This window comes from Ranitomeya variabilis, chromosome 4 (genome assembly GCF_051348905.1).
Source record: "Ranitomeya variabilis isolate aRanVar5 chromosome 4, aRanVar5.hap1, whole genome shotgun sequence".
In the NCBI taxonomy this organism is placed as follows: Eukaryota; Metazoa; Chordata; class Amphibia; order Anura; family Dendrobatidae; genus Ranitomeya; species Ranitomeya variabilis.
The window spans coordinates 413,878,100-413,901,594 of record NC_135235.1 but is presented as its reverse complement, the minus strand read 5'-3'; the positions used below and the strand labels follow the sequence as shown (position 1 = coordinate 413,901,594).

General features: G+C 44.3%; 1 protein-coding gene across 2 annotated transcripts in view; it reads right to left on the bottom strand.

The window, feature by feature from the left end:
• LOC143765033 (uncharacterized) overlaps nt 1-17,560 on the bottom strand; it is a 38,182-nt gene extending 20,622 nt beyond the window's left edge. The window contains exons 1-2 of one of the 2 annotated variants that reach the window (XM_077251271.1): nt 17,356-17,458; nt 6,383-6,522 (exon numbers count right to left, since the gene is read on the bottom strand). Coding sequence is in view for 1 of the 2 variants with exons in the window: in XM_077251269.1 (XP_077107384.1) it covers nt 17,356-17,420 (65 nt within the window). In the remaining variant the exon portion in view is untranslated. Of the gene's footprint in view, nt 1-6,382; nt 6,523-17,355 lie in introns of both variants that reach the window. The other variant, XM_077251269.1, reaches the window with a different exon arrangement.
• Between the last annotated feature and the right edge of the window lie 5,935 nt (nt 17,561-23,495).

Below are 23,495 nucleotides of genomic sequence, written 5' to 3'. Positions count from 1 at the left end.
TGGAAGGGAAGGAGCGCCATTTGACTTTTCAATGCAAAATTGACTGGAATTGAGATGGGACGCCATGTTGCGTTTGGAGAGCCCCTGATGTGCCTAAACATTGAAACTCCCTACAAGTGACACCATTTTGGAAAGTAGACCCCCTAAGGAACTTATCTAGATGTGTGGTGAGCACTTTGACCCACCAAGTGCTTCACAGAAGTTTATAATGCAGAGCCGTAAAAATAAAAAATCATATTTTTTTCACAAAAATGATCTTTTCGCCCCCAATTTTTTATTTTCCCAAGGGTAAGAGAAGAAATTGGACCCCAAAAAATGTTGTGCAATTTGTCCTGAGTACGCTGATACCCCATATGTGGGTGTAAACCATTGTTTGGGCGCATGGCAGAGCTTGGAAGGGAAGGAGCGCCATTTGACTTTTCAATGCAAAATTGACTGGAATTGAGATGGGACGCCATGTTGCGTTTGGAGAGCCCCTGATGTGCCTAAACATTGAAACTCCCTACAAGTGACACCATTTTGGAAAGTAGACCCCCTAAGGAACTTATCTAGATGTGTTTTGAGAGCTTTGAACCCCCAAGTGTTTCACTACAGATTATAACGCAGAGCCGTGAAAATAATTTTTTTTTTTTTTCTCAAAAATGATTTTTTAGCCCCCAGCTTTGTATTTTTACAAGGGTAACAGAATAAATTGGACCCCAAAATTTGTTTTCCAATTTGTCCTGAGTACGCTGATACCCCATATGTGGGGGGGAACCACTGTTTGGGCGCATGACAGAGCTCGGAAGGGAAGGAGCGCCATTTGGAATGCAGACTTAAATGGATTGGTCAGCAGCCGTCACGTTGCATTTGCAGAGCCCCTGATGTACCCAAACAGTACAAACCCCCCACAAGTGACCCCATATTGGAAACTAGACCTCCCAAGGAACTTATCTAGATGTGTTTTGAGAACTTTGAACCCCCAAGTGTTTCACTAAAGTTTATAGCGCAAAGCCGTGAAAATAAAAATTCTTTTTTTTTTTTCACAAAAATGATTTTTTAGCCCCCAGTTTTGTATTTTCACAAGGGTAACAGGATAAATTAGACCCCAAAAGTTGTTGTCCAATTTGTCCTGAGTACGCTGATACCCCATATGTCGGGGGGAACCACTGTTTGGGCGCATGACAGAGCTCGGAAGGGAAGGAGCGCCATTTGGAATGCAGCCTTAAATGGATTGGTCTGCAGGCGTCACGTTGCATTTGCAGAGCCCCTGATGTACCCAAACAGTACAAACCCCCCACAAGTGACCCCATATTGGAAACTAGACCTCCCAAGGAACTTATCTAGATGTGTTGTGAGAACTTTGAACCCCCAAGTGTTTCACTACAGTTTATAATGCAGAGCCGTGAAAATAAAACATCTTTTTTTTCCCACAAAAATGATTTTTAGCCCCCCAAATTTTTATTTTCCTAAGGATAACAAGAGAACTTGGACCCCAGAAGTTGTTGTTCAATTTGTCCCGAGTACGCTGATAACACATATGTTGGGGTAAACCCCTTTTTGGGCGCACGGGAGAGCTCGGAAGGGAAGGAGCACTGTTTTACTTTTTCAACGCAGAATTGGCTGGAATTGAGATTGGACGCCATGTCGCGCTTGGAGAGCCCCTGATGTGCCTGGACAGTGGAAACCCCCCCAATTCTACCTGAAACCCTAACCCAAACACACCCCTAACCCTAATCCCAACGGTAACCCTAACCACACCCCTAGCCCTGACACACCCATAATTCTAATCCCAACCCTAATCCAAACGTAAATGTAATCCAAACCCTAACCCTAACTTTAGCCCCAACCCTAACTTTAGCCCCAACCCTAACTTTACCTCCAACCCTAGCCCTAACCCTAACCCTACCCCTAACCCTAACCCTAAACGTGACTGAAATACGTGGCACTGAAATACGTGGCACTGAAATACGTGGCACTGAAATACGTGGCACTGAAATACGTGGCACTGAAATACGTGGCACTGAAATACGTGATACGTGGCACTTAAATACGTGGCACTGAAACACGTGGCACTGAAATACGTGGCACTGAAATACGTGGCACTGAAATACGTGGCACTGAAATACGTGGCACTTAAATAAGTGGCACTGAAATATGTGATATGTGGCACTTAAATACGTGGCACTGAAATACGTGGCACTGAAATACGTGGCACTGAAATACGTGGCACTGAAATACGTGGCACTGAAATACGTGGCACTGAAATACGTGATACGTGGCACTTAAATACGTGGCACTGAAACACGTGGCACTGAAATACGTGGCACTGAAATACGTGGCACTGAAATACGTGGCACTTAAATAAGTGGCACTGAAATATGTGATATGTGGCACTTAAATACGTGGCACTGAAATACGTGGCACTGAAATACGTGGCACTGAAATACGTGGCACTGAAATACGTGGCACTGAAATATGTGATACGTGGCACTTAAATACGTGGCACTGAAACACGTGGCACTGAAATACGTGATACGTGGCACTGAAATACGTGGCACTGAAATACGTGGCACTGAAATACGTGCAACTGAAATACGTGGTACTAAAATATGTGGCACTGAAATACGTGATACGTGGCACTGAAATACGTGGCACTGAAACACGTGCCACTGAAATACGTGATACGTGGCACTGAAATACATGGCACTGAAATACGTGGCACTGAAATACGTGGCACTATGACTGTCAGAAAATGTTCATTAAACGGTTAGGGGTGAGGTTAGGGGTAGAGTTAGGGTTAGGGTTTGGATCCCTTTATCACCTTGATGGTGGTGGGTGGCTTTTCAGTGTGTTTTCTGTTTTTTTCGATAAAAATGCATGCGTTTTTAACGCAAACAAACGCATGTGCTTAAAAACGCAAGAAAATACTGCAGGTTGTATTTCTGAAAATGAACGCATGCAGAAAAAAAACGCATGCGTTTGAAAACGCGACCAAACGCGTACAAAAAAACCGCATGCGTTTTCAATGTTAAATATAGGGAAAAAACGCATGCGTTTTTTTGTGCAAAAAACGCTGCAGACAAAAACGGAAGTGTGAAACCAGCGACGCTTTTTATAGCAAAAAAGTTTTTGCGTCTCCACATTTTGAGACCTATAATTTTTCCACATTTGCTCCACAGAGTCATGTGAGGTCTTGTTTTTTGCGGGACGAGTTGACGTTTTTATTGGTAACATTTTCGGACACGTGACCGTTTTTGATCGCTTTTTATTCCGATTTTTGTGAGGCAGAATGACCAAAAACCTGCTATTCATGAATTTCTTTTGGGAGAGGCGTTTATACCGTTCCGGGTTTGGTAAAATTGATAAAGCAGTTTTATTCGTCGGGTCAGTACGATTACAGCGATATCTCATTTATATCATTTTTTTTATGTTTTGGCGCTTTTATACGATAAAAACTATTTTATAGAAAAAATAATTATTTTGGTATCGCTTTATTCTCAGGACTATAACTTTTTTATTTTTTTGCTGATGATGCTGTATGGCGGCTTGTTTTTTGCGGGACAAGATGACGTTTTCAGCGGTACCATGGATATTTATATCAGTCTTTTTGATCGCGTGTTATTCCACTTTTTGTTCGGCGGTATGGTAATAAAGCGTTGTTTTTTGCCTCGTTTTTTTTTTTTTTTTCTTACGGTGTTTACTGAAGGGGTTAACTAGTGTGGCAGTTTTATAGGTTGGGTCGTTACGGACGTGGCGATACTAAATATGTGTACTTTTATTGTTTTTTTTTTTTATTTAGATAAAGAAATGTATTTATGGGAATAATATTTTTTTTTTTTTTCATTATTTTGGAATATTTTTTTTTATTTTTTTTTACACATTTGGAAATTTTTTTTTTTACTTTTTTACTTTGCCCCAGGGGGGGACAATACAGATCGGTGATCTGTCAGTTTGCATAGCACTCTGACAGATCACCGATCTGATTGAAGTGCAGGCTGCTTCACAGTGCCTGCTCTGAGCAGGCGTCTGTGAAGCCACCTCCCTCCCTGCAGGACCCGGATCCGCGGCCATCTTGGATCCGGGTCTGGAGCAGGCAGGGAGGGAGGTAAGACCCTCGCAGCAACGCGATCACATCGCGTTGCTGCGGGGGGCTCAGGGAAGCCCGCAGGGAGCCCTCTCCCTGCGCGATGCTTCCCTGCATCGCCGGCACATCGCGATCATGTTTGATCGCGGTGTGCCGGGGGTTAATGTGCCGGGGGCGGTCCGTGACCGCTCCTGGCACATAGTGCCGGATGTCAGCTGCGATATGCAGCCGACACCCGGCCGCGATCGGCCGCGCTCCCCCCGTGAGCGCGGCCGATCGGCTATGACGTACTATCCCGTCGGCGGTCATACGGGCCCACCCCACCTCGACGGGATAGTACGTCAAATGTCGGGAAGGGGTTAAATGGAAGAAGTTTGGGACCACCAAAAGTCTTCCTAGACCTGGCCGTCCAGCCAAACTGAGCAATTGTGGTAGAAGAGCCTTGGTGAGAGAGGTAAAAAAGAACCCAAGGTCACTGTGGCTGAGCTCCAGAGATGCAGTAGGGAGATGGGAGAAAGTTCCACAAAGTCAACTATCACTGCAGCCCTTGACTAATCGGGCCTTTATGTCTGAGTGGCCCGACGGAAGCCTCTCCTCGCCCGCAGAGAGTTCGCTAAAAAAAACACATGAAGGACTCCCAGACTATGAGAAATAATATTCTCTGGTCTGATGAGACAAAGATAGACCTTTTTGGTGATAATTCTAAGCGGTATGTGTGGAGAAAACCAGGCACTGCTCATCACCTGCCCAATGCAATCCCAACAGTGAAACATTGTGGTGGCAGCATCATGCTATGGGGGTGTTTTCAGCTGCTGAGACAGGACCACTGGTTGCCATTGAAGGAAACATGAATGTGGCCAAGTACACCCTGGATAAAAATGTCTTCCAGAGTGCTGTGGACCTCAGACTTGGCCGAAGGTTCACCTTCCAATTAGACAATGACCCTAAGCTCACAGCTAAAATAACAAAGGTGGAGTTTCAGAACAACTCTGTGACCATTCTTGACTGGCCCAGCCAGAGCCCTGACCTAAACCCATTTGAACATCTCTGGAGAGACCTGAAAATGGCTGCCCACCAACATTCATCATCCAACCTGAAGGAAGTGGAGGGGATCTGCAAGGAAGAATTTGCAAGGATCCCCAAATCCAGGTGTGAAAAAAATTGATGCATCATTCCTAGGAAGACTCATGGCTGTACTAGCTCAAAAGGGTGCTTCTACTCAATACTGAGCAAAGAGTCTGAATACTTATGACCATGTGATATTTCAGTTTTTCTTTTTTAATAAATGTGCAAAAATTTCTGCATTTATGGGGGTTTTTTCAGTCAAGATGGGGTGCAGAATGTACATTAATGAGAAAAAAAATTAACTTTTTTGAAATTACCAAATGGCTGCAATGAAACAAAGAGTGAAAATTTTAAAAGGATCTGAATACTTTCCGTGCCCACTGTAATTATTCAGTTATGACGTAAAAATCTTCAACGTATTGCAGAAACACATAGATCATAAGATGCTATGCAATATCCTATAATATTTTGGAATGGCCAAAATGGCTATCACCTTAATCCAGGGGTGGGCAATTAATTTTGCCATGGGGCCGCATGAGAAATTGGGATGGTTTTAGAGGGCCAGACTAATGTAATTAACTCATTTTTACCCAACAGTATACACATCATATGCTATCTTTTCATAAACAAACAGTTTATGAAAAAAATAGTCTCATCAAGGAGGTATACACTGCAGTGACCGATGCTTCCATTGGTGCAGACAGTAGGCCGCATATTACTGACAAGTAGGGTTGAGCGAAACGGATCGTTCATTTTCATAAGTCGCCGACTTTTGGCAAAGTCGGCGTCTCATGAAACCCAACCCGATCCCTGTGTGGGGTCGGCCATGCGGTACGCGATCTTGGCGCCAAAGTCGCGTTTCGTATGACGCGTCTAGCGCCATTTTTTAAGCCAATGAAGGAGTGTGGGCAGAGTGATGACATAGGGGTTAGGGGCGTGCACGGCTATCATCATTTTATCGCTTGTGCGCAGTAGGGATTTGCAATGTGTAACACGAGATTTTCTGTGCTGGGAGAGAGAGAGAGAGAGAGAGAGAGAGAGAGAGAGAGAGAGAGAGAGAGAGAGAGAGAGAGAGAGAGAGAGAGAGAGAGAGAGAGAGAGAGAACCAAAAAAACAAAAAAAACCCATTGACGTGCATAGGGTTTCGTGTTCCGGCCGATCGTCGACTTTTCGCAGTAATCGGCCGATTTCGCGAAACATGACTCGACCCTAAAAAGGTCAAAGTCGCTCAACCCTACTGACAAGTCCTACTTTCTTTAACCAAATTCTCGTTGTATACTAGAGACTGTTGAGAATTGATGCAGAAAGATTCCCGTTGGCCAGAAGTATACCAGTGAGCATGGCCAGCTTATTCCTCTCAGACTCAGAAAAACCTTCAGAAACAGCAGCAACTACAAGACAAGATTTTCACACACCTTGGGTCAGATATGGCAATGCTAGACTAACAATGGATGTAAGCTTCGTCTCACAATGCAAATATGGATATGCAACTAACTTAGGCTTTATTCTCTCCTAGGGCATGCATCCATAGGACATTTCTTCTACAGACCAGCAGCAAAAATTTATTTATTGTGCAAATTCTGTGATTACAAAGCAAAGGGCTGCTAAACCCACAGAAACATCTGCAGCACCGGCCAATAACATATTCTTTGCAGTAGTTTCATGCTACACACAATGCTGGTACTAGTGCCGTTAGCTTAGCGCTGCTAATGTGTGATAGCCACGGCAGCCCCATGTAGTAGCCCCCCTCCCTCACACTCCCCAGCAACACAGGGACCCCCTCTCCCCCCGACCGTGCGGATACAAATGAATCTTCTGTATCAGGCGCGGATACTCACCCGGAGGAGTCCGCCAGCCAGCAAGCAACTTCACCGCAGCACATCCCGCGCGGCGCTGGAGTGACGTACGCACGTGACGTACGCACGTGACGTACAGGGCCGATGTGGAGCTCAGCCTCTTGTGACCGGTGGCATAATGCTGCCTCCGGTCACAAAAATGATTGACACAGCCAGGAGCCAATGGCTCCTGATGCTGTGTCTATCACATCCTGACCCCGGAACTGTATGCGCTGCGTGGATGAGCTCGGTGGAGGAGCTCGGGGCCTTCACTCCAGCCGCCAGCGGTCCTCCTTAGAAGCCGGGCCGTTTAAAATCATCAGGCGGGCCGGATGCGGCCCGCGGGCCGCATCTTGCCCAGGTCTGCCTTAATCTAATGCAGACTGATCCGAACACTGCTTGGCCAACCAATAAACCAACCAATAAAACAATATCAGTATGGACTTCTATGCCTACCAAATTATGATCAGTCAACAATGTAGCCAACTTTTTCATAAATTTATAGTAGACATGTATGACAAGGTGGAAAGCGCTCGTCTTTTGTACATACAACTGAACCAACAAAAACTTACAGGGAGGCATGCCAAAAGCATGGTCTGATGGAAGATGATACACACTGGGACATGACATTGCAGGAAGCATCTCTCACAGGCTTTCCACCTCAACTTTGAACCCTGATCCCTAAAATAACTACAACCTGTGCACCTTCCAATCCCCGCACTCTTTTGGACAAATACAAAGAATATCTTACATCGACAAAAAAAAAGTGGATAGCACTCACCGATCATTTAAAATTCCATTCTTTATTCAGTAACGATTAAAAAATCATCATCGCCGTTTCGCGCTAATACAGCACTTCTACGGGTCAATCCCGTAGAAATGGCTGTTGTCAACACCTGCTACCGCACACTCCTGTCCTCACTCTCCCGGCCATGATGATTTTTTAATCGTTACCGAATAAAGAATGGAATTTGAAAGGATCGGTGAGTGCTATCCACTTTTTTCTTGTCTATGGAATTCATCATGTCTTTTCTGGAGGAGCACCCGGAATCCTGAGGTACAGCTTGTAATTGCACATTACACCTGCAGCACACAGACCCAGTAATATTAACGGTGATGTCTGCTTTTTTCTTTTGGTAACAAAGAATATCTTAGCAAAGATATTCTTAGAGTGCACAGGAGAGTTAATCCGGACTTAGACTTTAATTTAAGTGCCAAACATATTCAACAAAGTCCTCTTGACTCTAGAAAAAAGGTGCACATGTATCAATAGTAGTGATGAGTGAATTTGTTCGGAAAACAATCACCAAACATAAATTCGGCACGAATATGGCACATTCGGATTCGTGATCATAAACACGAGCCAATTTTATAAAATTGGAAAAAAATCGGTAACATTCAGTATAAGTGCGGGAAAATATTTGTGTTGCCACAAAAGTATCACATGTCCCTCTCTATATAAATAGCGGATATCTTGTTTTAGTGCCATTTTGACAACGTAACAGTGCAGAAAGGCTGCTCCTGATGCTGGCACTGTTAGCGGCAAGATTTTAGCTAGTTAGCTAGGCAGTTGTATATCTGTCAGATAGTGTAGGTAGCTAGTGTCCAGTGTGGCATTTAAAAAAAAGCTGGAAGGTAAATTTTTGTCATTACTGAGGTCCACAGACAAAGTCAGCAGGGCACGTGTCCTAGAAGTGCACTGCTTCTAATGTGCTCCATGCACAAGCATAAAATTCTAAATAATATTTTTTCACTAGCTACATGTGAAACAGCCTGCTGTATCCCACCTTGTCATTTTGTGCTGTGGTGATATGAAACTGTCTGCAGACTAGCTGTAGAGGCCTAATCCATAGGCCACCAAAAAATCCTATTTCTAGCGTCATACAGTAGGGGACCTGACTTTAAAATAGTTTGTAGCATCTAGTGTGTAATAGAGGCCTTATCCAGAGGCCACCAAAAAATGTTTGTGTTCCTAACAGTCATACAGTAGGGGACATCTGACTTTCAAATTGTTTGCAGCATATCTTCTTTGTCATACAGGCCTCATCTGCACTCAAACAATTCTTTATTCTGTGACTAACACGATACAGAACGCCATAGTTCACCTTGGAGTTTACAGTCGCTGAAATTCAACTGTTTGCAGAGGTGGTGCAGAGTTTAAAATCTATTTTTTGTTGCTAATACTGTGCTCCTACCACACTATCTGAGCAACATGACTGGGAAAAAGCGAGGCCGTGGTGGAAGGGGAACTAGACTTGGTTTTCAAGGTGTATGTGGGGTAGGTGGTAATGTTTGTGAAAGAACTAGTGAACCAACGTCATGTCCTATGGAAAGACAACTGACAACTTCTGTTCCTGGACGGGCTACTCCACTACCTTTATTTGGCAGACGCATTTTGGTACGCCTTGTTGATGAGGTCCAGAAAGAGAATGTGCTTAAGTGGATAGCAAGCGCAGCTTCAAATGTCCTCTCCTCCTCTTCCTCCACCTCAACATCACACCCAGTACAGTCCACAGAGGTGGCACCCAAATTCCCCTTGCTTTCCTCCATGTCCCAACTCTCCAACAGAACAACTGACTGTACGGAACAACAGATGGGTGAGTCTGAAGAAATGTTCACACATTCTATGCCATGGTCATCAGAAGTGTACTCAAAAGCTTCACAGAGTCAAGAGGAGGAAATCTGCACAAATGCACAAAGATTTTTTAGCTTGAATCTGGGGCAGGACGAAGTAGGGTTCGAACAGAATACTGGTACTCGTCATCACAAATTAACCCCTAAAGGGGGGAGGTGATCCTGATGAGACTCAGATATCTGAGGCTCACGCGGACTGTACTGTGCTGTCAGGGCAGGAAGAGGAGGAATGTGATAACTCAGAGGATGATGATGACGATGAGGTGTTAGATCCCAGTTGGAGTGAACATAGAGGCACACAGCTGAGTAGGTCATCTGAGGAGGAAGACGAGGTTACGTTGTGCTGTACGTCGCAGACACGTAGTGATGCAGCCACGACGAGAAATGCATCCTCTGCCACAGATTTGGTTGTGACCAGCAGTGTCCGTAGTTCTGCAGCTCGCAGGGGTGGCAAGGGTTGCCTAGCCTGGGCCTTTTTTGACACTGCAAAGGATGAGCCAACTCACGTAATCTGCCAACTTTGCAAAATAAAACTGAGTAGAGGTAAAAAGTGCAATAATTTGACTACTACGTGTATGAACCTTCACATGCGCAATCAACATGCATTACTCATGGAATCCCAATGCATAACTCATCAACCATCAGCCGCCCCACCTATCGCATCTGCTGATTCTTCCTCCTTCTCTGTATTACCGTGCCAACGTAAACATACCAATGTAAAGACTGTTTCCTCCTACGCGTGACAAAGCTAAGAGGTTGAACTCCACCATCTCCAATCTGTTGGCCATGGAAACGCTGCCTTTCCGCCTGGTAGATATAGACAGTTTCCGAAAGCTGATGTCTGTCGCAGTCCTTCAGTACCAATTGCCCAGTCACCATTACTTTTCTAAGAAAGCTGTGCCTGCACTACACCAGCATTTCGCAGACAACATCAACCATTCCTTGACTAAATCTCTGTCTGCCAGGGTGCATTTCACCACAGACATTTGAACGAGTAAGCATGGCCAAGGGCGTTACATCTCGCTGACTGGGCACTGGGTGACTCTGGTGGGTGCAGGCACTGCTCCACAAGTCTTGGAATCCCCAAGGCTTGCAGAACAAACCTCTACATTTAACATTCCACAAAAAAGAAAAAATGAATGGCACTAAGGTCATGCAATAGAAACACCTGTCGCTCGGGATGACCAGCACTTTAAGAACAGCGGTGTGCAGGCTCTGGGTAGTTGATGCACAGCATCAAGGAAAAAACATCCAACTGAAAAATATGCAAGAGCAGAAAAGCTGCAGCACTCACCCATGAGCTGTGTCAACGAAGTCCTTTATTGAACCATAGTAGGGTCATTCCATGGTAACTTACATTACATTCACAAGCCAAAAACTGGCTACAGACAAAAAGGAGTGAATGTATATTGTACATTAAACTATTCTCAATAGATTTCAACACAGTTTTATTTTCAAACAATAAAATTAAATACAAAATACAGTGTTTTTACTTGGTAAGTTATGTTACAAAAAAAGGAAAGTCAATTGTCCTTCATGAGTCTGCCAAATTTTCTGTTCTGGTAAACAGGGGAGAAGCACTATTTTTATTGTATTAAAACACCATAGTCCCAGCAACATTAAAATATGTATTTTAAGCTGTCAATTTAAAAGCAACAGTTGTTATTACAAGAAATATAGATAATTTACGTTGCCGCACAGTATAGTAACTTACATTACTAAGCTGATGGTAACTTGCGTTACAGTAAGTTACCATCATATGGATTAAACTTATTGTAAGGTAAGTTACCATCATCTTTGTAACGTAAGTTACTATATTGTGATGTAACGTAAGCTACCATGGAATGAAGTTCGTAGGACATACAGGTGCCGTAGAAGCGTCTTGTACGTGAAACGGCTGTCGTCCTTCCCCGCATTCCTCCTGCACCTGTATGTCCCATGAACTTTGTCCAAAGACCTGCCATGGTTCAATAAAGGACTTCGTTGACACAGCTCAAGGGTGAGTGCTTCATCTTTTCTGCTCTTGCATGTTTCTCTACATTTAACACTTCCTCCACTGCTTCTGCCTCCTTCTCGATCTCCTCTAGAGCCTCCAGCTGCACGCTCAACCTCTGCCTTAATGAGACACGTGTTCCAACAGTGAAGAGCGAATCCCTACCACCTTCATACTGCGCAGCCAGGGCTCACCGCAATCAGGCAGAATTAAAATTGATCTGCCTTGGAGATCGCAGTCATACTGAAGATTTGTGGATAGCTCTCCAGGCTGAGTTTGATCAATGGCTGTCTCCGCTGAACCTGCATCCAGGGAAGGCCATGTTCGATAACGGTGCCCTACGGCGAGGCAAACACACACACGTGCTTTGTATGGCTCACGTCTTCAACTTGGTGGTACTGCGTTTTCTCCCCACTATCCTGGCCTGGGTGAGCTACTTCAGAAATCACGTAAGCTGTGTGCTCATTTCCGCCTTTCGCACTCCTCAGGTCATTGCATTACATTGATACAGAGGTCTTTGTCCATGCCAGTTAACAGGTTAATATGCGATGTGCCGACATGGTGGAATTTCACTCTGGACATGTTGCAGCAACTGTGGCAGCAGCAACGAGCCCTGATGCAGTATGTCATGTTGTATAGCCTGGGCCAATGCAGTACGGATGTGGCACATATCACGTTTACAGAGTGGGCACAGGTTAAGGACCTCTGCACCCTTCTGCACAGTTTCGAAATGGCTACTAAGATGGTTAGCGCTGTCGACACCGTCATCAGCATCACTATTCCGGTCATCTATATGCTGGAGTAGACTTTGAATAGCCTGCGGGGGGAGATGGTGGTCCCAGAAGAAGAGGAGGAAGCAGAGTACAATGCGGAAGGGATAACATTGTCTTTAAGTTCCAGACTTTCATCACACAGGCGGGTGCCAAGGGAGGGTGGATTACTGCGATCGAGGGGGCTGGTGATAACAGACAAACTGTTATCAAGGTTGCAAGATCTGAGGAACAAATGGAGGTGGAAGAGGTGATGGGCGAGCAACTGTCAGATGAAGAGGATAATCCTCCCCTCTCTGTTGTTCGTGGTTGGTGGGAGGGGACGGAGCAAACGAGCCTCATTGTTACCCATACACAACAATTGCTGTTCAAAAACCAGGGTGGGGTAAATACGATAATCACAATTTGCCAAAAAGCAACTGAACCCCAACTAAAGGTTAAGGTAAAGCATAACTTTTAATTCAGCTAGTAAACCCCCTCAATATTACTCATATCAGCATCGTAGTAAATTCAGAAAGTTCCCAATCATACCTCTGTAGATTTTTCCACTCATTATAAATGTATAATGCATTACGTGACAGATAAAATTGTGTCACATCCCTTATATCAGTTCTGAATGCTACTTCACCTTTTTTCATCCAATCACCTAATCTCCCATCAGTTGCGGTGACAAGCAGTTTCTAATTAATAGTTGAATTAAAAGTTATGTTTTACCTTAACCTTTAGTTGGGGTTCAGTTGCTTTTTGGCAAATTGTGATTATCATTGTTACCCCGCCACCAACACAGCATGGGCTTGGACCTCATGGTGGAGCTCGACATATGAGTGTCTTCTTGCTGCTCTATCTGCAACATAATCCCCATATAGTTATGATTAGGAATGCTGCTGACTACTGGGTTGCCACTCTGTTAGATCCACGTTATAAAACCAAATTTTTCCAGATGCTTCCCACCCTGGAAAGGGACCCGTGAATGCTGGAGTATCGAAACACACTTTCACACAACCTTAAAGGGAAACTGTCACCTCATTTTTCGCATATAAGCTGCGGCAACTGCTATCAGGGGCTTATCTACAGCATTCTGTAATGCTGTAGGTAAGTCCCCGATGTAACCTGAAAGATAAGAAAAACAAGTTAGATTATACTCACCCAGGGGCGGTCCGGTTCGGTCTAGGTCCGATGGGCATCGCAGGTCCGGGTCTGGCGCCTCCCATCTTCATGCTATGACGTCCTCTTCCTTGCTTCTGTCGCGGTTCATGACGCAGGCGCCAGGAAAGCTCAGAGAGACCCAGCGCCTGCACACTGCATCAAAAGGGCAGATCAGTACGCCTGCGCAGGAGCCGTGACACGACGCAAGGAGGATGACGACATCGCATGAAGGTGGGAGGCGCCGACCCGGACCTGCGACGCCCATCGGACCCGGACCGCACCTGGGTGAGTATAATCTAACTTGGTTTTCTTATCTTTCAGGTTACATCGGGGGCTTATTTACAGCATTACAGAATGCTGTAGATAAGCCCCTAATGGCGGTGGCCGCAGCTTACATGCGAAAAATGAGGTGACAGATTCCTTTTAAGAGAGCTTTTCCCCAAGACAGGGGTGAAGCACACAGTTTGCACCGCAGCTCTATACTTCCAACCTCTAGCACATCAATTCGTCAAAATACTACCTGCAGCTTCTGTGAGTCCTTTGACATTATTTTAGACCAGCTCAACAGAGTCCAAGTCTTACATGTGGTGAACTAATGGAGAAAAAGGTGCAGGAGTATCGAGAACTGAATATCAATACCATCAGGGAGGGTTTAGACCCTCTCACATTTTGGTCTTCCAAATTGGATGAGTGGCCTGAGCTCGCCTCACACGCCTTGGGGTTTTATCGCGCCCGGCAGTCAGTGTTCTCTCAGAAAGTGTCTGGAGCACTGCTGATGGTGTCTTGACGGATAAGCGCAGCCGGCTGTCCCCTGAAAGTGTAGACCGCCTAACTTTCGTCAAGATGAACAAGTCATGGATCTCCAAGGACTTTTGCACCCCAATCGCAGACTGTACAGACTAGGTTATACATAGTAAATGGTTGTATCAAACTAGTATTAGTTATGTCAGCGTATTGGAATAAAATATAACTTTTAATAAAATTATTTAAAAATCCAAAAATCCAAAACAAGAAAAATCTAATATCCTAAAGTGCAAGGTGCTAGGACAAAACAGAAAAACACAGTGGAGCAAATACCAACAGGTAAACACAATCATCTATAAAGGACTTGTTATACCATAGTCCTTTTGTTATACCATATATAGCAATAGTTGGTATTCACTGTATTCCCTCCCCTAAACTATAGGGTCTGACTGGTAGTAAGCAGGTTGGTTGCGTGGCAAGCCACTCTTTGTGCAACATCTGCTATTTGTTTATGTACAGTATATGCAAATGTTCAAAGACCAGGGCAGGGTCTTTTGTGGGACATGAGGAAATAGCCTGCATAAGGTGGTCCATATAACCTGCCACATTGTGGTCTCTCACGGATGCATAATTGTGGGACTTATACTTAGCATAGTTGATTGTTCGTACTTGCCTCAAAGTGATATTGTGTACATACAAAGTTAGATATTGAATACAGAGAATACCAACAGTTGCTATATATGGTATAACAAAAGGACTGATGGTTTCCAAAAAGAAGTCCTTTATAGATGATTGTGTTTACCTGTTGGTGTTTGCCCCACTGTGTTTGTATGTTTTGTACTAGCACCTTTCACTTTAGGATATTCGATTTTTCTTTTTTGGGATTTTTGTATTTTTAACTTACCTTATATACTCGAGTATAAGCCGAGATTTTCAGCCTATTTTTTTAGGCTGAAAGTGCCCCTCTCGGCTTATACTCGAGTCATGGTCAAAGGGGGTCGGCAGGTGAGGGTGAGCGACGGCTGTCACATACTCACCTGCTCCTGGTGCGGTCCCTGCATCTTCAATGGTCTGTTCCTGTGTTGAGCGGTCACATGATATCGCTCATTAAAGTATTGAATATGAACGCACTCCCATAGGGGTGGAGATGCATATTCATTACTTTAATGAGCGGTACCAGTGACCGCTCAACACTGGAAGAAGCTGTCAGCGCACGGAGACCATCTGTTAGTGAGCAGCAGGGACCGCGCCGGGAGCAGGTGAGTATAATGGGGAGGGTGAGCATTGCGCGATATAAACCTGTCCTAGTTCCACCGCCGGGTGCCGCTCCGTCTTCCGCGTCCTCTGGCTGTGACGTTCAGGTCAGAGGGAGCGATGACGTGGTTAGTGCGCGCCCTCTGCCTGAACAGTCACTACAGAGGACGCGGAAGACGGAGTGGCGCCTGGCGGTGGAACGGGGGACAGGTGAATATCGCAAGTTTCGGGGGCCTGATGTATGTCTTTTTTTTTTTTATCGCAGCAACAGCATATAGGGCAAATGTTTCTATGGAGCATCTTATGGGGCCATAATCAACCTTTATGCCGCATTGTATGGGGCATATTACTCTATGGAGCATCTTATGGGGCCATAATCATCCTTTATGCTGCATTATATGGGGAAAATGTTTCTATGGAGCATCTTATGGGGCCATAATCAACCTTTATGCAGCACTGTATGGGGCAAATGTTTCTATGGAGCATCTTATGGGGCCATAATCAACCTTTATGCCGCATTGTATGGGGCATATTACTCTATGGAGCATCTTATGGGGCCATAATCATCCTTTATGCTGCATTATATGGGGAAAATGTTTCTATGGAGCATCTTATGGGGCCATAATCAACCTTTATGCAGCACTGTATGGGGCAAATGTTTCTATGGAGCAGCTTATGGGGCCCATATTCAACCTTTATGCAGCTTTATATGGGGCACATTTTCTATGGAGCATCTTATGGGGCCATTATTAAACTTTGGGCAGCATTATATGGGGCATATTTTAATATGGAGCATCTTATGGGGCCTATTATAAATTTTATGGAGTATTATATGGGGCGTATTTTGTATGGAGCATCTTATGGGGCCCATCATGAACTGTATAGAGCATTATATGGGGCTCCTGATTCAATATGGATATTCAAAAAACATTTAACCAACTGATGCCTCAATTTATTTTACTTTTATTGGTATCTATTTTTATTTTTGAAATTTACCAGTAGCTGCTGCATTTCCTACCCTAGACTTATACTCGAGTCATTAAGTTTTCCCAGTTTTTTGTGGCAAAATTAGGGGTCTCGGATTATACTCGGGTCCGCTTATACTTGAGTATTTACGGTACTTATTAAAAGTTATATTTTATTTCAATACACTGACATAACAGACCAGTTGATATTGCATTTTTTAGTGTGATGCACTAATGTCACGTAAATGCACTCTGTGATATCTTTAGTGTGGCTTCTATGCCTGCTGGTGCTGCTGCTGATGTTAACACAAATTTGTGGAAATGTGAACAGTCATGGTTGGTCTACATCTGCTGGGTTAGCTGTAGTGGAAGATGTGTTAGTCCCAATTATAGTATTTCTATTCTCATGACAGTTATTCCACTTCTATGGTGTCAGGCCCTCGTTTTCTAAAATGTGAACACTCCAGGTTGGGTGCCCATCTGCTGGATTGGGTGTAGTGGGAGACCTCTCGGGCCCTATTATACTATTTCTACTGTGGTGAAATTGATGCCACTTATGTGGTGTAAGGCCATCATTCGCTTTTGGCAATTATGGCGTCAAGTGGAAATGGGAGACTGTTTTTCCTTGATGCCCCAGGAGGTACCAGTAAAACATAATTAATTTGCTGCTCGCAGAAATTCGCTCAATAAGATTGCTCTGGCCGTTGCCACTCTTAGCTAGAGACCTCACGGCTCATTCAGCACTAGGATTGCCCTTGAATCTAGTGCTCTTGGAAACACCCAGCTGTAATCTCACTAAGATCTTTCAAAGATCTGGGGGGATCCAATCACTTAATGGGGGGAATTGTTCTACTTTTTGCTGGTGACTTCTGCCAAACGTTACCTGTTCTTACTGAAGCAACTCCAGAAGACGAGCTGAATACTTCCCAGCACAGCAGAGTCCTGCATACACTGAGGCCCCTGATCATGTGACCCCCTGACTCCTCCCCTCCTGTGACCTCATCACAGGTCCTGTGTCTCTGCACACAGAACAGCCATGTATGGTGTGGTTGTAGCTAGAATGTGTGGGCTCCCTCCAGGTTCTGACTACAGCCCATACATTCTAGCTGTCTCAATAGTGAATGCGCTAGACTGTATGGGCTCCTTCCAGGGTTTCCACTGCAGCCCATACATACTAGCTGCTTCACTGCTGAAAGTGATAGACTGTATGGGCTCCTTCCAGGGATAGATTTAAGTCAGTAGAATGTATGGGAACCCTGGTAGATGTTGATTAGTCAGGACATGAGAATGTGTAAGCTTCACTAATAAAGTTATTATATTTATTCTAGATGGAGGGTGGTAATGTCACGATGGAGGCAGGCTTTGCAGCGTTGAGAATGTCTCCCCCCATGTGCTCACCCACCTATCCATGCTGACTTCTCCAGTCTGTGCTCTCTTTGACCTATCTACCCCATGTGCTATACCCCTTGTCTGCTGTCTTTCTCTTTCCTGTGCTGTGTTCTTCCCTCATGTGCTGTCCTATTTGAGCTGTCTCCCATATACCACAGCTCCGGGGCAGGTGAGGAAGCAAAAAACAATACTGACATTACAGCAGCAGATCACAGAGGATACATTTTGTGAGGTAAAATATTGTTTGAAAACAGTCAGTGAAATATTTTACCTGACATAAGAAATCCTCTGTAATCTCCTGCTGTAATGTCAGTATTGACTTTTGCTTCCCCCCCTGCCCAGGAGATGTGGTAGTCTCTGTTCATGGTCAGACACAATTTTTAAAATGAACTTTCATTCGTGGGAAAACCCCGTTAGGCTACGTGCACTCGTTGCAGTTTTTGCTGCGGATCTGCAGCGGATTTGACGCTGCGGATCCGCAGCAGTTTTCCATGCGGTGTACAGTACAATGTAACCCTATGGAAAACAAAAACCGCAGTGCACATGCTGCGGAAAATTCAGCGCAGATTCTCTGCGGAAAAAAAAGAAGGAGCATGTCACTTCTTTCTGCGGATTCCGCAGCGGTTTTCAACCTGCACCAATAGGAAAGTGCAGTTGAAAACCCGCAGAGGAATCCGCAGGAAAAGCTGCAGTGAAAACCGCAGTGGTTTTGCGCTGCAGATTTTCCAAATCCGCTGCGGAAAAATCCGCAGCAGAATCCGCAATGTGTGCACATACCCTTAATGTGACCGACTTCCTCTGCCTGTAGACACGTCGTTCATCTGCTACTGGGATCAGCTGAATGACTCACTGTACCTGCGCAGGCGCAGTAAATCAGACCGCTGTCATCTTTGTGCAGACAGATAGCTGCGGTCACATTAAAACTGCGCATGCGCCCCTCCTGTACAAAGATGGCGGCAGTCAGTGAATCATTCGGCGTGTTCGCGATGGTGTACTGGTGGTGCCACGCAAGTGGCTGCGTACAGCATATACAGTGTGTGTGTGTGTGTGTGTGTGTGTGGTGCATACGGTGTATACAGTGTGTTTGTGTGCGGTGTGTATGTTGTGTACGGCATATGCAGTTTGTGTGTATGTAAGATGCGTACGGCATATACAATGTGTGTGTGTGGGGTGCGACAGTGTTCTGCTGGAGGTGCGGCGCAAGAGGCTGGTACCACCAGCAGTTTCTATATTGAGACACCCATCACTTGGGTGTCCCAATATAGAGGTCAGTGAACTTCCGCTGCTTGGAATTCTGGGATCCGGACAGAACAGGATGTGAAGACATTACAAGGAAAGTATATATTAAGATTCATTAGCTATATTTTAGATTAGTCAAGAAATCAAAATGTACAGGCCCCTTCCAGGTCCTGACTGCAGCCCATACATTATTGATGCTTCACTGCTGAAAACACTAGAATGTATGGGCCTCCTGTCAGGTATATATTACTGATGATATCAGAATGTATGGGCTCCTGTCAGGTATATATTAGTGATGATATCGGAATGTATGGGCTCCTGTCAGGTATATATTAGTGATGATATCAGAATGTATGGGCTCCTGCCAGGTATATATTAGTGATGGTATCAGAATGTATGGGCCCCTGTCAAGTATATATTAGTGATGACATCAGAATGTATGGACTCCTGTCAGGAATATATTATTGTAGAAATAGACTGTATGGGCTTCTGTCACGTATATATTATTGTAGATATAGACTGTATGGGCTCCTGTCAGGTATATATTAGTGAGGATATCAGAATTTATGGGCCACTGTCAGGTATATATTAGTGATGATATCAGAATGTATGGACCCCTGTCAGGTATATATTAGTGATGATATCAGAATGTATGGGCCCCTGTCAGGTATATATTAGTGATGATATCAGAATGTATGGCCCCTGCCAGGTATATATTAGGTATGATATCAGAATATATGGGCCCCTGTCAGGTATATACACTGCTCAAAAAAATAAACGGAACACTAAAATACCATATCTTAGATATTAGTGAATGAAATATTCCAGTTGTAAATCTTTATTCCTTACATAGTAGAATGTTTTGAGAACAGTAAAACCTAAAAATAATCAACATAAATTACAACTAATATCCCACGGAGGTCTGGAGTTGGAATGATGCTCAAAATCAAAGTGGAAAATGAAGTTACAGGCTTATCCAACTTCAGTGGAAATGCCTCAAGACAAGGAAATGATGCTCAGTAGTATGTGTGGCCTCCACGTGCCTGTATGACCTCCCTACAACGCCTGGGCATGCTCCTGATGAGGCGGCGGATGGTCTCCTGAGGGATCTCCTCCCAGATCTGGACTAAAGCATCCGCCTACTCCTGGACAATCTGTGGTGCAACATGACATTGGTGGATGGTGCGAGACATGATGTCCCTTATGGGTTCAATCGGACTCAGGTCTAGGGAATGGGCGGGCCAGTCCATAGCTTCAATGCCTTCATCTTGCAAGAACTACTGACACACTCCAGCCACATGAGGTCTGGCATTGTCCTGCATTAAGAGGAACCCAGGGCCAACCGCACCAGCATATGGTCTCACAAGGGGTCTGAGGATCTCATTTCGGTACCTAATGGCAGTCAGGCTACCTCTGGTGAGCACATGGAGGGCTGTGTGGCCCTCCAAAGAAATTCCACCCCACACCATTACTGACCCACTGCCCAACCTGTCATACTGAAGGATGTTGCAGGCAGCAGGTCGCTCTCCATGGCGTCTCCAGACTGTCACGTCTGTCACACGTGCTCAGTGTGAACCTGCTTTCATCTGTGAAGAGCACAGGTCGTCAGTGGCGAATTTGCCAATCCAGGTGTTCTATGGCAAATGCCAAGCATCCAGCATGGTGTTGGGCTGTGAACACAACAATCACGACCTAAAAACATGTATGGCTGCAAACAAAGATACAGGGTGCTCAATCTCCCTAGAGGGCTTTCCTATCTAGTCCCTACCTCGCAGCAGAGGTTGGCACCCTAATGATCCTTCGCAATGGCGCCCCTGCTCAACGTAGGCTGCCCTATCTGTCCCTAATAGGCCCTATCGTGCAGAAGATAGTACAACAACATGCAGCAGTCCATACACTACAGACAGCACAACAAAAAACTGAGCAAAAAAGATGTAGTATGGTGAGTATATAGTACAGTACATCAGTCACTTTCATATATATGTACACCATACAAAAAACAGGGACCTGTGCTGATCGTGTTTATAACACTTCAAAATTGCACATTAAATCCGGCCCGTTCTGCAGCTAGATGACCTATACCCCTGCACTGTACCTAAGGATAAACAGCCTATCTGCGGGGGTTGGCGCCCTAAATACCTGCGCAGATGGCGCCCCCGCTCCAGTCGACTGTCCCTAAACCAACCTATACCATATACCAAGGTACAAAGCTAATTGATTAGCTCAAAAATACAACAAGGTAAAGTGCACAGCAGGGTAAAGTGCAGAAAATAGTGCAATACAAATACATAAAAAATGCTCAGTAACAACTCTCAAAATAGACTAATTCACATTAGCAAGCATGTTCAGCCCATAAGTATGTTTAGCTAATGGGCTTATGGGCTGAACATGCTTGCTAATGTTGGTATATGGTATAGGTTGGTTTAGGGACAGTCGACTGGAGCGGGGGCGCCATCTGCGCAGGTATTTAGGGCGCCAACCCCCGCAGATAGGCTGTTTATCCTTAGGTACAGTGCAGGGGTATAGGTCATCTAGCTGCAGAACGGGCCGGATTTAATGTGCAATTTTGAAGTGTTATAAACACGATCAGCACAGGTCACTGTTTTTTGTATGGTGTACATATATATGAAAGTGATTGATGTACTGTACTATATACTCATAGGTACACCATACTACATCTTTTTTGCTCAGTTTTTTGTTGTGCTGTCTGTATTGTATGTACTGCTGCATGTTGTTGTACTATCTTCTGCACGATAGGGCCTATTAGGGACAGATAGGGCAGCCTACGTTGAGCAGGGGCGCCATTGCGAAGGATCATTAGGGTGCCAACCTCTGCTGCGAGGTAGGGACTAGATAGGAAAGCCCTCTAGGGAGATTGAGCACCCTGTATCTTTGTTTGCAGCCATACATGTTTTTAGGTCGTGATTGTTGTTTGAATTTTATCCATATTAATTAAAGGTTAAGTTTTATTATTATTGATTATCTGAAAATATAGTGTCTCTTTTTAGGTGAATAATTTAATATAAGACGCTGGTATCTGATTTTTTCGGTGATATATGCTGTGAACACAACCCCCATCTGTGGACGTCGGGCACTCAGACCATCCTCATGGAGTCGGTTTCTAACTGTGCAGACACATGCACATTTGTGGCCTGCTGGAGGTCATTTTGCAGGGCTCTGGCAGTGCTCCTCCTTGCACTAAGGCTGAGGTATCGGTCCTGCTGCTGGGTTGTTGCCCTCATACGGCCCTCTCCACGTCTCCTGGTGTACTGGCCTGTTTCCTGGTAGCACCTCCAGCCTCTGAATACTACATTGACAGATACAGCAAAACCTTCTTGCCACAGCTTGCATTGATGTACCATCCTGTATAAGCTGCACTACCTGAGCCACTTGTGTGGGTTGTAGAGTCCGTCTCATGCTACAATGAGTGTGAAAGCACAAACAACCTTCAAAAGTGACCAAAACATCAGCCAGAAAGCATTGGTACTGAGATGTGATATGTGGTCCCCACCAGCAGAACCACTCCTTTATTGAGTGTGTCTTGATAATTACCAATAATTTCCATCTGTTGTCTATTTCATTTGCACAACAGCATGTGAAATTGATTGTCAGTTTGATTGCACAGAAGTTTGATTTACTTGGAGTTATATTCTGTTTTTAAAGTGTTCCTTTTATTTTTTTTGAGCAGTGTACACCATGTTCCAAATTATTATGCAAATGACACTTTTCTCAGATTTTCCTAAATGCAAATGACAGTCAGTCTAATAAAAGTAATCACCTGTTAGAGTATAGATCTAATTTTATTGAAGAAACCTCCCAATGATAACAGCATAATCTCCAAAATGAATAAAAACTCAAAATGCACTGTTTCCAAATTATTAGGCACAGTAGAATTTCTAAACATTTGATATGTTTTAAATAACTGAAAATGCTCATTTGTGGAATTTGCAGCATTAGGTCACATTCACTGAACAAAAAAGCTATTTAACTCCAAAACACCCTAACAGGCCAAGTTACATGTTAACTCCTTTACCCCCAAGGGTGGTTTGAACGTTAATGACCCGGCCAATTTTAACAATTCTGACCACTGTCCCTTTATGAGGTTATAACTCTGGAACGCTTCAATGGATCCTGATGATTCTGAGAATGATTTCTCATGACATATTGTACTTCATGATAGTGGTAACATTTCTTTCATATTACCTGCGTTTATTTGTGAAAAATATGGAAATTTTGCAAAATTTTTCAAAATTTTGCAATTTTCCAACTTTGATTTTTTATGCCCTTAAAGGGAAGGTGCCACCAGTTTTTTTGTAGTTTGTTTCTTTGTGAAATTAAGCTTAAAATAGTAAATAAAATGTATTAATGCAATGTTTGCACTGTTTGCAAACATTT